We start from the raw sequence: 12,989 nt of genomic DNA on the forward strand, positions 1-12,989 counted from the left end.
CAAATCTACAAATAATATAATTAAAACTCATTTCTTATAAACTATAAATAAAATTAATTAAAAGTCAATCGCCGGGAGAGAACGCTAAAAAAAATGTAAGGTGAATGGCATCGAAAAGTTAAATAAATAGCTCCGTTCGTACTCCTTTCCCACTCCCCCCTAACTATATCTTTCATGGTGGTTTTAAGCCGACGGCCACGGTTTGAGTTTATGCAGTCGCCCTCTTAAGGATTGTTTTGAAGTATAATAACCATAACCAAATCGCCCATTTGAACTGTCCTTCTATATGCGTCTATATTCCTTGCTGCTACTAAGGCACCAAATTTTATAGGAATACTTTTTTGGAGCTGATAAATCCCATGAATTTGTTTTTGACGTGACAACGTCTTAAATTAGGTTGTGGCTCGGAGTCACTCATGAAAAAGTGTAACGCCCGCTCACGTCTGTTACGATGAGTCACCGAACGAGAGAGAGGCCCGCCGGACCGGCGAATGCCTTGCGTCTCTCTCCCACTCAAACATGATCGGTCCGCTGCGCGCGCAGCACTAGAGAATTAGGCGCGTTGAATCGGTGCGTGCTTGTGTCTCTGTCTTTCTCGAGCGTTCTTGGCGTTTGAAAACCGAGAAAGCGTCATAATACAAGTTCACACGTGTGGTTAAAGTATCGTCAGCTGTGTCTGTATATATATATATATATATATATATATATATATATATATATATATATATATAATATATTTTTATAGTTAAAATTTGTGCAATTCTTATTTTCATTCAATTCCTTGTTCCTATTGTGCAATTTAATAATATTCACTCTTATAGAGGGCGCTAGTTACGTGGTTTTTAAGGGTAGAATTATTAATCAAAATTATTATCTGATGTTATATTATCTCTATTTCATTATAGGATGTATTAAATTCTAATTGTGTAATAAATGCAAATTTTTACTGGTTGCTCTTTCTGGATATCTATGTATGATACCGGAAAGTACATTAGGACATTAGTAATGTATAGAGGTACATTTTTAACATCACAGTAGTAAGCTTGATTTGTTAGTTTATCTTTGAATGATAGTGATAAGTCAGTATGTATAGAATCAAAATAGTTTTACAGCTACAATCTTGTTATTTATTAGTCTCCGCTTTCAGTTTTTAATGGATTTTAGAAATTGATATAAAGTTTTAAATTTATTTAGATGAACCTAAGGGATACTAACATAATTTTAGTACAATGTAGAGGACCTTACCGGGGCAACAAAAGCAGCAGCGTCTCCTCCTAACTCCTTATAATGGTCTCTCACGTCAAATCCAAGTGAAAAGAATATATTGTTCCAAATAAACATCTGCATTTTAGCTTCTTCTCCTGGATTGATAGCCATTACATTTCCGTCTATAACAGCCATAGCACCTCTGGTAGCAGCGGCAACAAAATCACTATGCACTTTAAATATAGCACGTTCTCGTAAAAGTCTTTCAGGCAAGGTTTTTCTTGGAAGTTCGCGAGTTGTTTGGAGTTCTTCGTTCCAGTCTCTCGTTTGTCCTGGAATATGTTCCTCATATCCCAATTTTGAAGAAAAGGCTGAAATTTAAAAAAAAGTGAGTATATTTTAGGTTACTGTAGTAATTCTCACCACAATATAGTATCATTTACAATTTTTTAAACAGATTTATACCATTATTAAATGAACTTTAATTATCAATAGAAAAAATTCACTACAAAAAGCAGAGATATCTAATTATATAGGGAAATTAAAACTTACTGTCTTCTGCCCTGATGGCGTCCAAAGTGTGATCCATAGTGGGGGCAGTCCAGGCATATAACTGATAAGGAGTAGCTACCCTTTCAAAAGGATGTCGCTGACTTCTTTTTTTCTGAAGCAGTGCAAAGTTTCTTTTGAACTGAGGCGAAATCTGGTTAAGAAGTTCTATCAGTGAGTGGCACAAATGACTAGGAGAAGCTGCTTTCGGGTTAAATTCTTCAGCACTTGATCTAAAATTAAAGAATAAATTATTTTTTAATTTAACGAACTCTATAACGAACCCGGTTATTACGAGGTTTCGCTTATAACGAGGTACATTAGATGTCCTGTGAAATTTCTATCGAACTATAACCCTCTATAGAGAGTAATTTGGTTATAACGAGAGAAAATATCGAAAAACGTGTTTTTTACGTTTTTGGCCCGGCCATGGCTATAAATAAATACCCTTTTTAACTGCCGCCCGCAATAAACTTCTTCTGTTTAATCTACCGACCGATATTGTGTTGTCGGAAATTTACAATTTATGATTCACAAGTGTCAGTGTAGGGGTTTGACCATTCGCACCTAATAAGCTAGGTAAAGAGGCTTAAAAACATGACAAATGAAACAAACTTCACCAGAATTTCACTTCACAGTTGTTTTTGTCATAGATGTTTATCGTTTCTTTCCTGATTGTGCTTTCGGAAAGTTGTGTTATAGATTACATAGTCACATAGATTATACACTATGACTTCTAAAAGAAAAGCATTTACTTTAAAATAAAAAATTAATATCCTTAAAGATGTTGAGAACGGTAAGAAGAAAGTTTGTCGTGAAAGAGGATTTCAAGTTCAACTCTATCTACCATGCTCAAAAATAAACACAAGATTTTCGAAGCAGGTTCGTCTTTTCCCGCTAAATCGGAAAAACTACGTGCCCCAACTAATAATGAGCTCGATACTGCAATGGTCAAATGGTTTACTATAAACAGGGCTGCGAATGTTCCAATAAGTGGACCACTGATTCAAGAAACAACACAGTTTTCGCAGGCGCTAAGTGGTGATGAGAATTTTAAAGCATCGAGTGGGCGGATAAGGCCAGGCACGAAATTACGTGTGGAAAAATTTGCGGTAAAGCAGAGTGTTTCCAAAAAAGTCACCGACAAAGACAACTGGTTGAAGTCATGGCCTACAATAAGACAAAATTACAGTGACGAACATGTTTTCAATGCCGATGAGCTCGGACTTTTTTTAAACTTACTCCAGATAAGACCCCCAAATTCAAAAATGAACGTAACTGTCCGGTTCGAAAAAAGGAAGTTAGTCGTCACTGGGAAATCTCAAAACCACGATGTTTCAGAGGTGTGAATCAGCTTCCTGTCACATATAAATTTAATATAAAATCGCGGATGACAGCATCAATTTTTAGTGGAGAACTTTTGAAGTGGGACACAGAGTTGGGACATCGAAAGATTCTTTTAATTGTTGACAATTGTACAGCCCATCCGAAAGTTAACGGTTTAAAAAACATTCAACTTCTTTTTTTTTTCCCAAATTGCACATCTGCTCTGCAACCGATGGATCAGGGCATCACAAGGTCCCTTAAAAGTTCACTACAGAAAACTTTTAGTTAAGCGGATCGTGAATAATTTGGAAAACTGTAGTGAATCCTGCGTTACTTTATTAGATGCCATAAATTTCATCGACAAAGCATGGACACTCGTAGATAAAAAAAAATATCAGAAAATGTTTCGGTCATGCGGGGTGGACAGAGACTGAGGTAGAAAACGAAGAAGATGAATATCCTGTAGCAGAGTGGTTGAGGTTACAACAGCAAAGTCAAGAAAGAACCCAACTGAACAATGATGACGAGTTTGACTCAACTGAACAACTGAATTCATTGTCATTGATGATGACGTCATTGTTTGTGATCTTCCGACGGATAGTGAAATTATCACGGAAGTAATAAATCCGCCGACAGAGCGCGTTATCGTTAGTGATAAAGATGGAGAAGACAATCGCGTTGAATATACGCAAGAAGGCCCTAATAGACAAGATGTGGAAAGTGCTTTAAACGTTGTAAGAAACTTTATCCAAATACAAAACGCAAATGAAGAAGCATACAACTGTTTCACATCTTTAGAAAATATGATAAATAGAATGATACTGGATAATTTAAAGCAGTCAAAAATGACAGACTTCTTCCATTTTCAGAAGCAATAGTTTATGTTATCTTTGAAAATACGCTTTAAACAGTAAATACGCTTTTTTAATGTAATTGGAAAAAAATGTAAGTACAGATTTTTTGTTTTAACATATATCATTGACAATAAAAGTAAACAACTCTTTTTTTTTTTAATGTATTTCATTGACTATAAAAGTAAACAACTTTTTTTCAAAAACTCCATTCAAACAATATTTAGCATCTTATATTGCTCCGAATGGCTTCACTATAGGAAGTTAATGTTTTAGAAAACTACATAACATATTCATATGTATGCACAGTATTATTGTTGTCTGATTATGACGAAATTGGCTTATAAAGAGGTAATTAGTCTGCCATTTCAGTTCTCGTTATAGAGAGAGCTTACTATTACTTACTTACTATTACTAATTAGTAGAATTAAATACATCATTATGAAGAATATACCGTACACTCTGCAAATATATCTAAGCATTATTATTAATAGTTTCGTAAAAAAGAGTAAAGCACAAATAGTCATAAAAAAGTGTGACTATAGTCACAAACCAAGAAATTAAAACAGATATTAACAACACCGAAGCAAATATGACATTTTCCCCGGTTACTCTCTCAAGAAAAAACTCCCGAATGATTGGAATAGAAACTAAATTATTGAACTGATGAAAAAAAATCTGGAAAATGCAGAATTACAGTGAAAGAAAGTGGTAAACACACATAAGATTTGAAAACTTACTGGTTAATATAAAATCCACGTGAACAAGCTGAAATATGATAGTGCTTTTCCTCTAAAGTGACAACATACAAATACATCAAGTCTCCATGAATTTTTCTATGTCCGGGTGGTGGATTCCACGCTGAAGTTGTCAAAACTTTGATACACTGAGGTGATTTTTGTTCTTTAATCTGAGGTTGTAGAGCAGTTAGAGATCTTTCTTTGCTATCTGGCATAATATAGTCAGGAGGCGTACAATCTACACTTTCTGGGCGCATCTTTTTCTTTTCTGAAATACGAAAAAAAAATTACATTGATTTTAAATATTGCTATAGTCTGGCAACTATTAAATGAAATTATTCATCCAAAATCACGCGACGTAAGTGGTGAAATATAGCCGAAATCATGTGCTTATCATGAATTCTAGTAAATTTTGAATTCGATCATTGGCGACGCCAATGTCCACTATATATCTAAAGATGTAAAATACTCAAATTTGTATATTCTTTTTATTTCAGAATGATATTTAATTATTTAGTCTGTCAGAAGAAAGAGTATGCTGTGTGATTACACAGCAAAATAAAGACACAACAGACGAATCAGCAGATTGCTGCAACTACACAACGAAGCAAATACTTTCATCTGAGAAAAGAAAAAGAAGGAAGAACTGGAATACAAATAAACATTTAACTTGCATGGTAGAACAGGAATGATATCACAGCCCAACAAAATTGAAAAATTTGCTGTTTAAGAAATATTGAATTTTAAATATTTTTTAATAATGAAATTTAGAAATTTAAATAATGTGTTAAGATATCTTGGTCATTATTTTTGACACTTTAATTTTAAATTATTTTGTAATATGTCGGTCAGATAGCCAAGCGGGCTAGGCGGCCGATTCTCATTCGCTTCACTGTCGAATGGTTCAGTGGATGTGGGTTTCGAGTCCCAGCTCGGTGTACAAAAAAATAAAAAGGCTAACGCAGCAGTTTAAAATTCTAGATGAATCTGCGGCTTAGACTAGAATATGCTGGTGTCTGATGGGCCTATGGTGGTGCAGTACAGCAAGAGATAAGTGCTTGCGGCTCGGTGATACTCCTCCATAGATCCCTACCGGAAGGGCGTAACGCCTAAATACTGGTGTATGTATATATATATATATATATATATATATATATATATATATATATATATATATACAAAACTCAAATATTTGGGTGTGCAGCGGAAGATAGGACAAAGAAGTACTCTTTTTAGTTAACCAAGCTTTCGCAAATCTATATTTGCATCATCAGGGTGCTACAATAAACAAAATTAGTACAAAATACAGAAAAGAATTATTTTGCATCTTACACTAATTGAGGTTAGTTGTCGTGATGTTTATTAAATGAAATGTGCAACTCATTTGATCCCTACAAATGATGGCGAAAACTATCCAAAATTGTTTTTAAAAAAACGTTCTTTAACAAATACATATTTAAAACACTTTAAAACACATATACAAGAACACTCAAATAAAATTATGTTAAAATAATTACAGAACATGTCATAATATAAAATTTAATTTAATTTAATTTAATTATTTTAACATAATTTTATTTGAGTGTTCTTGTATATGTGTTTTAAAGTGTTTTAAATATGTATTTGTTAAAGAACGTTTTTTTAAAAACAATTTTGGATAGTTTTCGCCATCATTTGTAGGGATCAAATGAGTTGCACATTTCATTTAATAAACATCAAGACAACTAACCTCAATTAGTGTAAGATGCAAAATAATTCTTTTCTGTATTTTGTACTAATTTTGTTTATTGTAGCACCCTGATGATGCAAATAAAGATTTGCGAAAGCTTGGTTAACTAAAAAAGAGTACTTCTTTGTCCTATCTTCCGCTGCACACCCAAATATTTGAGTTTTGTATTCTATTTGATCAGCGTTGATGACAAGCGTTTATCGCTTTTTCAGTATATATATATATATATATATATATACATATATATATATATATATATATATATATATATATATATATATATATATATATATATATGTAATATGTAAGTATTATGTTATATGTTCTTGACTTTTACTCAGATTGAAAAAAACAGTATTTTGCGAAAAAGCAAACGAAATCTTAAAAAAAGCCAATTGGCAATTCAGCAGCTCAAATTTCTATAGTTGAATATAACTCTTTAAAGCTAATTCGGCCCGCTTCACCACGGTGGGATGATGATTGCAATATTCTCACATCGGTTAAATTAGTTAAATGTTAATAATTTATAATGAATATTCGACTATCAGACTAAGTAAAATATCAAGAAATCATGGCCCGCCCAAAAAACGTTTAAAACAAAAAGCAAAAGACAGTTATACAAAATGGTGCTCTACCAGGAACAAAACATTCTAGGAAAATGGAAATAAATGCCTGTAGGTATACTTCACCTTTTAATGAAAATTGTATAAGAGGAATTTTATGACAGAGTAGCTACATTAATTGGCAAAATTACCAGAAAAAAAAACAGATAAAGGTTTTCCCTTTGATCAGACTATTGAAATTAAAAGGAGTATGACATTTAGTCATGCTTTCCGAAACATATGTACAAAATAAGAGTGCTAATTTCTGAAAGCTATAAACACTGTTGAGATAAAGGGGATATAGATTCTATGTTTTAGCTTTATGCATAATATACATGACTCTGAATATTTTTTATACCAAAAATTTAACATTCTCATGACATCAAAGCAAAACGGTTTTAATTATACAATTGTATTTTTAGTATAGATTAGTTAGAATTAAGGTATTGTAATAAAATTGTAAACAATATATAATAAAATTGTTATTGGCTGAATCACTACTGCGAATGCCAATAAATAAAAGAAAAGAGACTCAGTGCTCAAGATCGAATTGTCAATAAAATATTTTTTAAACTAGCAATTGCAAATTACAAAATGCAAATACCACACCACTATCATTCTCAAAGATATCGAATAGTATCACAAGAATGTATTATTGAAAACAAGAACATACCACCCATATGTTTACTCTTAAAGATATTAAATAGTATCACAAGAATGTGTTATTGAAAACAAGAACATACCACTCATATTTATGTTTAATAATAAAGGATCAGATGACAATGAAATATTTCAAAGGATATATATATATATATATATATATATATATATATATATATATATATATATATATATATATTGTTATGATTGTTTATTTTGAATTTAATCTTAGTTTATTGAGCCAATAAAAAAATATAACTTATTTGTTATCAAAAATAAAATAAACTCCTTATATTACCTGTGTTCGATGGATTCAAAGATTTTCTAGTTGTCTTTTATCGGGATAGAGAAGAAAAAATAAAAAAAATATTATATTACAAAAATTTACGTTTCTTTATTTTATATGAACGAATAAAACAATTATCAAATTCTGTCGTTATCTTATCAATCAGCATACAAGAAAATAAATCAAATTTTTATAATAATAAGATTTTAAATCTACATACATTTATATTAAGTGAAAACCAATTTTACTTAAATTTTTCTTTACTTGAAACAAGAAACAACAAAACTTTAAACTTTTGATTAGCCTAACAAAACCTCAGTTCTTAAATTTGAATGATAATGACCATGATGTCAAACCGATCCTTCACAGATATAAAATTCAATTTTACAAAACACTTACAGCTTATTTTCTTATTGAGTTGTATGTTGGAACATACCCAGAAAAATCCAGTCTCCTCAACGATGTGATCTCTCCTTTTTGGCACCTAGGCTCATTCCTAACGTCTCTGCAAACCTGCTGCACTAACCAAAAACACCTGATGAACTTCTCCAAAAACTCAACTACTTATTAATGACACAAGGACCTCCTTTTGTCAACTTGATGTCGTAAAACTACTTTCACAAATCTTCACAAAATGCCAACGGTATATACAAGGACCTCTTTCAATCTACTTGCTATCTCCTTCTGCAAAACTATTCAATTCTTTTCACAATGCCGGTATCCAACTCACGAACCACACCCTATCTTGAGACAATCGACTGTTTCCTTCGATGACCAAATTATAACTGCCTTTCCCTTCTCATGATCGGCTCACAAATTCCCATTTAAAAACGACCGTTCAATCAAAAGCTCAAATTGTGTTTACCATGATTTTGGAAAAGCCTAATTTCGGTTTCAGAGAAAAACTAAATAGCTTACTTTAAAATTGGTTTTGTCAATACAGAATTTATATATATTTCAAAAGATTAGAATATGGTCATTTAATACTCGATTATACAAACAATGAAAAGATTAACTTGCAGGTAAAATGTCTTCTAATTCTAAACAAAGGTTTTTTTGATAATTTTGTTTGAAACGGAAAAAGGTCGTTTGCCAAACAAATTTCTATTCTTATCTACACTAAATCTTATCTTAAATTACTATATACAATTTGTTTATATTGATATCTTAAAATTTTATTTCGATGGATTTTTTTATTTATTTTTCTTTGGTTGGAAAAGGAGAAACATAACAATATATATATATATATATATATATATATATATATATATATATATATATATATTATACTCCCTTTATAACGAACACGGTTATTACGAGGTTTCGCTTATAACGAGGTACATTAGATGTCCCGTGAAATTTCTATTGAACTATAACCCTTTATAGCGAGGTAAATTTGCTTATAACGAGAGAAAATAAGATTGAAAAAGGTGTTTTTTACGTTTTGGCCCGGCCGTAGCTATAAATAAATACCCTTTTTAACTGCGGGCCGCCCGCAATAAACTTCTTACAATTTATGATTCTTAGTCGGAAATGTAAAATTCATGATTCACAAGTGTCATTGTATTGAGTTGACCATTCACACCTAATAATATGGGTCCTAATAGACAAGATGTGGGAAGTGTTTTAAAGGTTGTCAGAAACTTTATCCAAGACAAAACGCAAATGAAGAAGCATAAAACTGTTTCACATCTTTAGAAAATATGATAGATAGAATACTGGACAATTTAAAGCAGTCAAAAATGACAAAATAACTTTATATGCTTTATACATATTTACAGAATACAGATTTTTTGTTTTAACGTATATCATTGGCAGTCAAAGTAAACAACTCTTTTCTGTTTTAATGCATTTCATTGACAATAAAAGTAAACAACTTTGTTTTAAAAACGCCATTCAAACAATATTTATTAGCATCTTATATTGCTCCGAATGGCTTCACTATAGAAAGTTAATGTTTTAGAAAACTACATATTCATATGTATGCAAAATATTGTTGTTGGATATAACGAGATCCGCTTATAACGAGGTAATTAGTCTGCCATTTCAGTTCTCGTTATAGAGGGAGTCTACTGTATATATATATATATATATATATATATATATATATATATGAAAAAGAATATTTTGTAGCTTATGTGTTTAATTTAGGTATGCTAAATTACAAGGTGCTCGTCAATATTAAGATTACATAAATCGTATTAATACAAAATATCAGCACAGGGTATTTGTAAAATCATATTTTATCATAAATAAAAACCTAGAAAAACTACAGGTTTTAAAAAATTTTAACTGAAGAAATTGTTGCTAACATCTAATGTCATTCTTGATACAAGTTCCTATCTAGAAAAAGTAAGCGAAAAAGTGTACATACTCTTACAATGTGATCAATCATGATCTTACCCTATGCATACAATAGACTCTCACCTGCACTTGGTGGTGATGAACCCCAGTAACCTGAGCAACCCTGTGAAAGATTGTGGTAAACAACCTCAGTGGGAAGAAGGGTCAGGGCTACCGACAGCTGGAGAAATGGTCCTCAGAAGATTAAGGGGTTGGGCAAAAGGTTAACGACTTTCTTAGAGCATGAAACGGCAGAAGACTACCACAATACAGGGTATTTCATTTTCGAGGCGATGATTCGTTTAACCAGATGTATACGACACGTAACCGAGCGGTTTCGAGGAATTCATGTTTCACCTCTGGATACATTAAGTTGTCACATACAATAAACCTGTATAGGTTTAGCGCCCAAGCGCCATTTTGGACAACAAAAGAATTAACTCAAGTTCTGTTAGATTTTTATTATTCTCTCCGAAGATTTTAAGACGCAATTTTCAAAGTATTAAATGTGATGATTAAATGATTAAATCAAACCTTATGAAATTTATGATATAAAGAGTAGACAAAAAAATGCTACAGAGTTGAGTTACTCTGTGTAAATCTCCCCATCAGTTGTTGTTGTTCGCCTCTGTTTACATTTAGTACCGAAGTAACCATGGTAAACAACCTTATCTTCTCTTGAAGAATGCCTGGGCAGTGAAACTGTGACACGGGCTCATGTCCAAAAGGCCTGGTCCAAACCCGGAAAACCATTAGTTAATTATGATTCTGTCATTTTGTATGTCTCTGGTTTTTATATTATATTGCTATTTATCGGTTGTAATTTCTCAATTATAATCATACACTTACCTAAAATATCACCTTGAGTAATAGTATTTAGGAAACTTAAAGAATTGCACTCAACGCCATTGTATGCATCAGCGGGATCCAACGATTTTAGTAAGTCTCTTACATGTCTAACATGTATTCTCGCCTCACGCATCGTGTACGGTTCTTCTACAACTTTTATTATAGACCCTTCTTTCAAACCTTCAATATTTTTTAATTCTGCGAAATTGTCTAATGTATTTCCGTCCAATTGTAGAGAAAAGCAGGTGCGATGGCAGGTATCTTCTCTATCCATGAGTAACTGATGTATTTCTTGAACTAGTTCCATACTTGAAACCTACAAGTTGATAATAAAATAAAAGAAATTGAAAATTAAAATAATTCTAATTATAATAAATTAAACAGTGAGAGCGGCATTATAATTATCACTTTCCTAACAATATTTTTTTATAAGAAACAGATCTTTACAGCTAAAACTTCTACTAAAGAAGAAAGCCGACGAAGAAACATAATATATAAGCAATGAAATAAACAAAATATGCCTTTTTAAAAATAAGAAAAATAAGTCTAAAATTAAAGGAATATAAAAGCAATTATATATTTTAGAATATCATAAAATATATATACAGAGTGGTCCTTAAGTAATTGTACAAAAAGAAACAGTAGATTCTACACTTTAAAATATTACGATTTAAGCCAAATTGCTTTAATAAAATATTGATATTAAGAAAGATACAAGGTGCTGAAAGTGCAAATTTAAAATTTTATTTTTCTATAACTTTCATGTTTGTATAAAAATTTACAGCTAGGTACTTTTAAATATAAGAAATTATAATTTGATGCCCACTTTGATATAACTGATAGGGGGTGCCACATATGCCACATATGTTGTATAAATTTGCACTTAACTTTTTTGATCTTTAAGTTACCTACCTGTATTTGGAATAAAAACTATTAAAGATACATTATTTTAACAAAAAAAAGGTATACCCGTTAATAACTTTAAAACTCAACAGTTTTCGAGATAATCGCATTTTACAAATCAGCTGCATAATTCTGGTTTAAGACAATTACTCCAGGCAACGAAGAAAAAATAGACAAAAACATTAATACTTCTGAATTTTGGTATAAAATACCTTTTACTAAAGTTAATAGTTAACAAAATATTAAATAAAATTAATATATCAGATAACAGAATAATAGGATTTTACATTCAAACATTTTACGTTTTATGTTAAATTAAAGTCATAATCAAAACATTTTGTTTACAAACCAAATTAAGAAATAGTTGAACTAAATAACATAACTTTTTGTCAAAGTAAGTGTTCGATATGTCCACCATTTTCTTTAATTCATTTGTCAATATATTCCATAAAAGATCGTCTCATATTAAATAGCATCATTGGTTCTAAAGAAAGTGCTTATTTCTTCCCATAGTTTGTTGCGAATGTTGGGATTCTTATAGACATGTTGTTTTAATGCGCCCCATATACCAAAATCAAGCGGATTAAATTCTGGGCTATGTGGTGGCTATTATGTATAATGGATGAATATATTCTTTTGGATACATATCCAAATCTTATGGTATATTATGGAACTACATCTTATTTGTCTCAGAGATTAAATAATGTATTAAACTGTGATGTATCTCGTTTATTGGTTACTTATATACACATGGAATAACCTATGATGACATTACTTATTTATATGATTACGTTACAGCTTACGAGTAACTATAACTACATCTCAAACAAATGGACTGTTATGATTTACTAACGAACTAATATTATGCTGAACCAAATTGCCTGTGTGTTTACTATATTTATAAAAATATCGGTTATTAGGCCAACGTTGATGTTTTGGTAAAAA

At 31.3% G+C, this 12,989-nt stretch overlaps 1 protein-coding gene across 2 annotated transcripts in view; it reads right to left on the reverse strand.

Annotated features, from left to right (window-relative positions):
• The window catches only part of clu (clustered mitochondria protein homolog), a 55,717-nt gene that overhangs the window by 31,570 nt on the left and 11,158 nt on the right, over positions 1-12,989 (reverse strand). For both annotated transcript variants that reach the window (XM_072532935.1, XM_072532934.1), the window contains exons 3-6: positions 11,142-11,457; positions 4,673-4,940; positions 1,759-1,988; positions 1,246-1,577 (exon numbers count right to left, since the gene is read on the reverse strand). In XM_072532935.1, the coding sequence (XP_072389036.1) occupies positions 1,246-1,577; positions 1,759-1,988; positions 4,673-4,940; positions 11,142-11,457 (1,146 nt within the window). The remainder of the gene's footprint in view (positions 1-1,245; positions 1,578-1,758; positions 1,989-4,672; positions 4,941-11,141; positions 11,458-12,989) is intronic.

Source organism: Diabrotica undecimpunctata, chromosome 5 (assembly GCF_040954645.1).
Source record: "Diabrotica undecimpunctata isolate CICGRU chromosome 5, icDiaUnde3, whole genome shotgun sequence".
NCBI classification, from domain to species: Eukaryota; Metazoa; Arthropoda; class Insecta; order Coleoptera; family Chrysomelidae; genus Diabrotica; species Diabrotica undecimpunctata.